Source organism: Gorilla gorilla, chromosome 4 (genome assembly GCF_029281585.2).
Source record: "Gorilla gorilla gorilla isolate KB3781 chromosome 4, NHGRI_mGorGor1-v2.1_pri, whole genome shotgun sequence".
In the NCBI taxonomy this organism is placed as follows: Eukaryota; Metazoa; Chordata; class Mammalia; order Primates; family Hominidae; genus Gorilla; species Gorilla gorilla.
In genome coordinates this window covers 183,028,412-183,036,828 of record NC_073228.2, presented here as the reverse complement: position 1 = coordinate 183,036,828, position 8,417 = coordinate 183,028,412, and the positions used below count along the sequence as shown (strand labels likewise).

At 45.0% G+C, this 8,417-nt stretch overlaps 1 protein-coding gene across 2 annotated transcripts in view; it reads right to left on the bottom strand.

Moving 5' to 3' along the window:
• Positions 1 to 113: 113 nt before the first annotated feature.
• Positions 114 to 8,417, bottom strand: part of ZNF879 (zinc finger protein 879) — a 42,618-nt gene continuing 34,314 nt past the window's right edge. The window contains exon 5 of one of the 2 annotated variants that reach the window (XM_055386483.2): positions 114 to 3,551. In XM_055386483.2, coding sequence (XP_055242458.1) covers positions 3,487 to 3,551 — 65 coding nt within the window. In that variant the 3' untranslated portion in view covers positions 114 to 3,486. The remainder of the gene's footprint in view (positions 3,552 to 8,417) is intronic. The other variant, XM_055386482.2, reaches the window with a different exon arrangement.

Here is an 8,417-nt window from a genome sequence, read left to right as displayed (position 1 = left end):
CCACGCCGACTACACTTCCCAGGGGACGCCGCGGTGCGCGCTGCGAACTCCGGGAGAGGAACCGCCTCCGCCAACGAGAGCTCTCAAAGGCGACAGTGCGCGTAGGGGCTGCAGTGCGAGAGGGTACGCACGCCGCACACGAGGCAGGAGGTCTCCGGCTGCTGGCCGTGCTGCCTACAGCCCGCGCACTTGTTAAGCAAGCGGAGTAGTTTGAAAAAACAAAACCGGAAATTAGATTCATTTAGGAGGATCAGTGTGCTGTAGCTCCCACCGCTGGTTGTGATTACTTTTCTGTTGATACAAAATAATTTACATAATGTATAGGGTCCATGTGAGTGTTTGTTACGCGCATAGACTGTGTAATCATCAAGTCACAGTATTTGGGGTATCCATCACCTTAAGCATTTATCATTTTTATGCGTTGGTATCACTTCAAGCCCTCTCTTCGATTTACTTTGAAATATACACAATATTATTGCCAAGTATAGTCACCCTAGTCCGCTATTAAATATTAGAAATTATTTCTTCCATCTAACTGTATGTTTGTACCCATAACCAACCTCTCTTCATTCCCCTTCCTTTCTGGCCTTCCTGGCCTTTGGTATCTATCCTCCTGTTGTCTATGTCCATGAGATCAAGTGTTTTAACTCCCGAATATAAGTGAGAACATGCAGTACTTGTCTTTCTGTGCCTGGCTTATTTCACTTAACATAATGACCTTCGGCTCCATCCATGTTGCTGTGAATACATTATTTCATTCATTTTTATGGCAGAATAGTATTCCATTGTGTCTATGTATGACATTTTCTTTACCCATTCATCTATTGCTGGTAGGTTGAGTCTATATCTTGGCTACTGCGAATAGTGCAGTGACAAACGTGAGTGCAAGTATCCTTTTCATATACTGATTTCTCTCCCTTTACCAGTAGTAGGGTTGCTGGATTGTATGGTAGTTCCATTTTTAGTTTTTTGAGAAACCTCCACACTGTTTTCCATAGTGGCTGTACTAATTTACATTCCCACCAATAGTGTATAAGAGTTCCCTTTTCCCCAAATCCTCACTGGCATCTGTCATTTTTTTGTCTTTTTAATAATAATCATTCTAACTGGAGTGAGCTTATATCTAATTAGAAGGTGTTAGTAATCAAAAGAGCATGATATTTGTATAAAAATAGACACACACATACCCCCATGGAACAGAATAAGAGAACCCAGAAATCAGTGCACCCATTTACAGCCAACTGATTTTCAACAAAGGTGCCAAGAACACACAATGAGGAAAGGACTACGTCTTTAATAAATGGTTCTGGGGAAAACTGGATAATAATATGCAGAAGAATGAACTTGGACCCCTTCTCTCTCAACATATATAAAAGTCAACTCCAGATAGATTAAAGATTTAAAGACTCCAAACTATAAAACTGATAGAAGGAAACATCGGGACAACTCTTCAGGACATTGATCTAGGCAAAGATTTTTCTTTTTGTTGCCTGTGCTTTTGAGGTCTGTGGCTAAGACCTCAAAAGCACAGGCAACAAAAAGAAAAATAAACAACTATATTAATCTAAAAAGTGTCTGCACAGCAAAAGAAACAACAGAGTGAAGCAACAACTTGAGAGAAAATATTTATAAATTACTCATCCAACAAAGGACTAATACCCAGTATATACAAAGAATTCAAATAACAGGTTTGTGACCAGCCAGGCCAATGTGGCGAAACCCCGTCTCTACTAAAAATGCAAAAATTAGCCAGGCGTGGTGGTGCATGCCTGAAACCCCAGCTACTTGGGAGGCTGAAGCAGGAGAATTCCTTGAACCTGGGAGGTGGAGGCTGCAGTGAGCCCAGATCATGCCACTGCACTCCAGCCTGGGTGACAGAGTGAGATGTCATCTCAAAGAAAAAACAAAACAAAAAAAACCACAACAGTATACAAAGAGTCCCATTAAAAATGGGCAAAGGGCTGGGCACAATGACTCATGCCTGTAATCGCGGCACTTTGGGAGGTGGAAGTGGATGGATCACTCGTGCCCAGGGGTTCCAGAGCAGCCTCAGCAACATAGTGAGACCTTGTCTTTACAAAAAATAAACGAAATTAGCCAGGCGTGCCAGTGCAGGCCTGTAGTCCCAGCTACTCAGGAGGCTGAGTGCAGAGGATTGCTTGAACCCAGAGGTTGAGGCTGCAGTGAGCAAAAATAGCACCACTGCACTCCAGCCAGGGTGACAGAGTGAGACCCTGCCTCAAAAAAAAAAAAAAAAAAAATAGGCAAAGGACCTGAATAGACATTTCTCAAAAAGACATTCAAATGGCCAACAGGTATATGAAAAATGTTCAACATTACTAATCATCAGAGAAATGCAAATCAAAACCACAGATAGTTATGTTATTTTAATGTGTACCATACACAGGAGATAATGTATTCATAGGCACAGTTTTTTTGTTTGTTTTTATTTATTTATTTTTTTTGAGATGGAGTCTCACTCTGTCAGCAGGCTGGAGTGCAGTGGCGCGACCTTGGCTCACTGCGACCTCTACCTCCTAGGTTCAAGCAGTCTCCTGCCTCAGCCTCCTGAGTAGCTGGGACTACAGGCACGTACCACCATGCCCAGCTAATTTTTGTATTTTTAGTAGAGATGGGGTTTCACCATGTTGATCAGGATGGTCCTGATCTCTTGACCTCGTGATCTGCCCACCTCAGCCTCCCAAAGTGCTGGGATTAGAGGCATGAGCCACTGTGCGAGGCCCACGGTTTAATAATAATAAAACAAATACCCACATACTCAACACTTGGGTTACCAAAGAGAAATTTACCCAAAATTTGGAAGCCTTGTTCACAGTGCTCCCAAGTCATTTTCCTGAGTTGCTTTCAGCATTCCTTTGTTTTGTTTGATAATTACTCCACATGCATGTGTCCCTCAACATTGTTTACTTTTGCAACATTTTAAATCTTTATAAAAAGACAACCTGCTATATACATACAATATACAACTGTATAGTTTCAATTGTATATTGTATTCAACTTTTATACAATATACAATGTATGTATATAGCAGATACCCTTTATATAAAGATTTCTGCATATATATGTGTATACGCCTATATGTATATATATTTATCATGTGTATATACATGCATATATGTATCATGTGTATATATGTGTTCAACACAAACACTTTTAGATTAGTCTACCTTGATACATGCAAAGTTCATTCATTTTCATTACTGTATAGGATTTCATTATTGATTCATTCAGCAACAACAAAAATTATATTGAACACTTATCCTGTGCCTAGCATTGTGCCAGATTCTGGAAATACACCAGTGGGCAAAACTGGCAAAACCTGTGCACAAATGCAGCTTGAATTTTACTGGAAGAGAGAGAGGAAAGATAATAAGAGGAATAAATACATTTTGAGATAGAGATGAGTGTGAAGGCAACCAAAATAATTCACTCCAAAACATACTTCCCTGACATATCTTGAGATGGCTATTCAGAGAGCCTGCAGACAGGAGTAGTCCTGAAAAGCTGTCTTTTGTAGAGGAGACTTGCATCTGTAGAGGAAATGAAGTGAAGTCAACAACAGATGTGAATAGGCTTTCTCTGAGGCTCTCCCCTCGTCCAGATCTGAGAAAGACTAACTGAGAGTCTGACACCTTTGAAAATTTGGTGCAAACTTTAACCACGGGCTACCATCTGCTCTTAGGCTGCTACCTGTGCAGCTTCATTTGCATAATGAGTCTACCTTTTCTTCAGGTCTTTCCTCTTCTCTCCCTCCTATAACCTGCCTTAGCCGTGATCCAAGCCCCCTCCTATAACCCGCCTTAGCCATGATCCAAGCCCCCTCCTATAACCCGCCTTAGCCATGATCCGAGCCCCTCCTATAACCCGCCTTAGCCATGATCCAAGCCCCCTCCTATAACCCGCCTTAGCCATGATCCAAGCCCCTCCTATAACCTGCCTTAGCCATGATCCAAGCCCCTGTTCTTCCTGTAACTTCGAGATGGTATAAAAATATCAACTACCTTGCCTTTCTTTGAGTTTTTGTATGTTGTATCACTCCTGTGCTTGTATGAACTTTAATAAAATTTGTATGTCTTTTTTTCCTATTCAGCTATGTATCATTTTGTTTTATAGACTCAAATTATCGAAACTTCAGGGGAAAAATTTAAACTTCCCTATAAGTGCAAACAAGAATTTAAAAAGGGAACAGGAACATGGAGGGTGGGAGAGTTTGCAATTTTACACAAAGTGGTTAAGAAACATTTCATTGAGAGGGTGACATTTGAAGAAAGACCTGCAGAAGATGAGGGATGGGCCAATTTAAGTATCTGTGGGAAGTCTTTCTGGCAGAATGAAAAGCGGATTCGAATACCCTGAGGTGGGAGCATGCCTGGCTTGTTGAAGGAACAATAAGGACACTGTTGCTGAAGCATAAAGAAAAGGGAGAGAACAGTAGGAGATCCTAGGGAAGGGGGCAAAATGTGGAGGTTCTTAATGGGTTCTGTGTCAGTGGATTTCACTCTGAACGAGACGAGAATGCGCTGAGTAGCGGAGAGTGATAAGACTCCCTCCTTGACCAAACTTTAGTCAGGCCGTTCTGAGCCCTCGTTTTCACTAGGCATTGACCTTGGCCCTCATTCTGTCCTGCCCAGCCCAGTCTTTGCAAAGAGTCTTGATAAGTCAGTTTAGCAAGAATCCCCAACTCTTGACATCTGATCATTCTTACTATCTGACAGAGTTTCTCATCCCCCACCTTTGCTGTGTTAGCAAGAATGCTATAAAGCCAGCTGAGCAAGAATTCCCTTGCCCCGATGGCTCTGAAACCACCCTCGCAGGGTTAGTGAGAATTACAAGCCAGAGTTTAGGGAGAATTACAGTTAGACATTGAGCAGGGTGCAGTGGTGCCCTTTGACCCACTTCCCTGAAGCTCTAACTAACCAAGAGTCCTGTAGTGTGCTGACCACCTGCTCCCCCATTGCTCCTATAGGCAGAATCTCTGACACTGGATCTTCTAACCCAAGAATTGCTTAAGGTGTTTTCCAGATCCTGAATTCCAGCAGGATGGCTGATGCCAGTGGGTCTGAAGATCCCCGCCAGGGAACCGACTAAACACAGGAATGCAGTTTCTTCCTCTCCCTGTCCCATGACTTGACCCCTTACTTTTCAACCAATCATCAATCCCCACACTTTAGCCCTTCACACAGCCAGATCCCTTAAAACCCCATCCCCAAACCTCTCAGGGAGGCAGATTTGAGGTTTCCTCCCAACTCCTCATTTGGCTGCCCTACAATTATTAAACTCTGCTGCGACTTCCACTTTTGGTGCATTGGTCTGCTGTAACGTCTCCTCTGTAAGGAAGGCGAATGCCAGGCCAGGCAGAATGCTAATTTGCTGACTGCTGCAATTAGAGGGATCCCCCACAAAGGGCAGGGAAAGGGGGGTTCTGGGAGGAATGCCCAGTCCAATTGCTCGCGTCTGCAGCGTAACCAATGTGCCTACTGTAAAGAAATAGGACCTTGGAAAGATAAGTGTCCCCAACTGAAGGAGAAGCAAGGTGATGCGGAGCAAAAGACCACAGATAAAGACCAAGGGACTTTGTGCAATCTGGCCGAAGGGCTGCTAGACTGAAGGAGACTGGGCTCAAATGCCCCCAAGGAGCCCATGGTCAGGACGACAATAGGGGGCAAGGACATTAAGTTTTTGGTCGATACTGGTGCCGAACACTCAGTAGTAACCACCCCTGTGACCCCCTTATCTAAGAAAACCATTGATATAATCGGAGCAACGGGAGTCTCCGCCAAGCAGGTTTTCTGCCTACCGTGGACCTGCTCGGTGGGAGGACACAAAGTGACTCATCGATTTCTGTAAATGCCTGACTGCCCCTTGCCTTTGCTAGGGAGAGACTTGCTTAGTGAGCTGAGAGCCACCATTTCCTTTAAAAAACAGGGCTCCTTACAGGCTGAAGTTACCGGGAACAGGAGTTATCATGGTCCTTGCAGTCCCCCGAGAAGAAGAATGGAGACTTTTTCTAACTGAGCCAGGTCAGGAGATAAAACCGGCTCTAGCTAAGAGTATGCGTGGAGGACAATCCTCCGGACTGGCGACCAATCAAGCCCCTGTACTCATAGAAGTTAAGCCTGGGGCCCAGCCAATTAGACAAAAGCAGTATCCGGTTCCCAGAGAAGCTCTTGAAGGAATACAGGTTCACCTTAAACGCTTGAAAGCTTTTGGAATTATAGTTCCTTGCCAGTATCCATGGAACACCCCCCTCCTACCTGTCCCCAAGCCAGGGACCAAGGACTATCGACCCATACAGGACTTCCGCTTGGTTAACCAAGCTACAGTGACTCTGCACCCAACAGTTCCTAACCCTTACACACCGTTAGGACTGCTGCTGGCTGAGGACAGCTGGTTCACTTGTCTGGACTTGAAGGATGCCTTCTTTAGCATCAGACTAGCTCCTGAGAGCCAAAAGCTGTTCGCCTTTCAGTGGGAAGATCCAGGGTCAGGTGTCACTACTTAGTACACTTGGACTTGGCTTCCCCAGGGGTTTAAAAATTCCTCCACCATCTTCGGGGAGGCCTCCAGAAGTTTCCTGCTAAAGACCTAGGCTGCATCTTGCTCCAGTACGTGGACGGTCTTCTGCTAGGAGACTCCATGGCAGATGGGTGTGCAAAAGGGACAGATGCCCTGCTTTGACACCTGGAGGACTGTGGGTATAAGGTGTCCAAGAAGAAAGCTCAGATCTGCAGACAGCAGGTACGCTACCTGGGATTCACTATCCGGAAAGGGGAGCGCAGCCTGGGGTCAGGAAGAAAGCAGGTCACCTGCAGCTTACCGGAACCTAAGCTACTGCCTACTGCGGTGGCCAGCCCAGAGGATTGTCCTCTGCCCACACTCTTAGCTAGAGCCAGTTTTATCTCCTGACCTGGCTCGGTTAGAAAAAGTCTCCATTCTTCTTCTCGTGGGACTGTAAGGGCCATGATAACTCCTGTTTCCAGTAACTTCAGCCTGCAAAGAGCCCTGTTTTGTAAAGGAAATGGTGGCTCTCAGCTTACTAAGCAAGTCTCCCCCTAAAACCAGAAGGCAAGTAAGGGTATTTCTAGGAGCCATGGGGTTTTGCAGATTATGGATTCCAAACTTTGCGGTGCTAGCCAAACCATTGTACGGGGTTACAAAGGCGGGCGACCAGGAGCCTTCTGAATGGGGACCTCTGCAACAGCAAGCCTTTTGCAAGTTAAAGGAAAAACTTATGTCAGTCCCAGCCTTAGGACTACCAGATTTGACAAAGCCCTTTACACTCTATGTGTCAGAAAGACAAAAAATGGCAGTCAGTGTTTTAACCCAAACTGTGGGGCCCTGGCCAAGACCAGTGGCCTACCTCTCAAAACAGCTAGACGGAGTTTCAACAGGCTGGCCTCCATGTCTGAGAGCCCTGGCAGCTACAGCCCTGTTAGCACAAGAAGCAGACAAGCTAACCCTTGGGCAAAACTTAAGTATAAAGGCCCCCCATGCAGTGGTAACTTTAATGAATACCAAAGGACACGATTGGCTAACAAATGCTAGATTAACCAAGTACCAAAGCTTGTTATGTGAAAACCCCCACATAACCATTGACGTCTGTAACACTCTGAATCCTGCCACCTTACTCCCAGTATCAGACAGCCCTGTCTAACATAACTGTGTGGAAGTGTTGGACTCAGTCTATTCTAGCAGACCCGATCTTCGAGACCAGCCATGGGCATCAGTGGACTGGGACTTATATGTGGACGGGAGCAGCTTCATCAATCCACGAGGAGAAAGATGTGCAGGATATGTGGTAGTAACCTTGGATGATGTTATTGAAGCCAAACCATTGCCTCATGGCACTTCAGCCCAGAAGGCAGAGCTCATTGCTTTAACTCGGGCTCTAGAACTTAGTGAAGGTAAGACTGTAAACATTTATACTGACTCTTGATATGCCTTTCTAACCCTTCAAGTACATGGAGGATTATGTAAAGAAAAAGGCCTGTTAAATTCTGGGGGAAAGGACATAAAATATCAACAAGAAATTCTGCAATTATTAGAGGCAGTATGGAAACCTCAAAAGGTAGCAGTCATGCATTGCAGGGGACACCTGCAAGCTTCCACCTCAGTAAGCCAAGGAAACTCCCGAACAGACACAGAGGCACAAAAAGCAGCATCTACTCTTTACCAGGCATCAGTCACAGCCCCCCTACTCCCTCAAACACCTGATCTGGTGCCTACTTATTCTAAAAAGGAAAAAGACGTTCTTCAGGCAAAGGGAGGACAAACAATAAAAGAAGAATGGATCAAGTCACCAGATGGGAGAATAGCTGTGCCACAGCTGCTAGGAGCCGCAGTTGTGCTGGCTGTACATGAAACTACCCATTTAGGCCAGGAGTCACTTGAAAAGC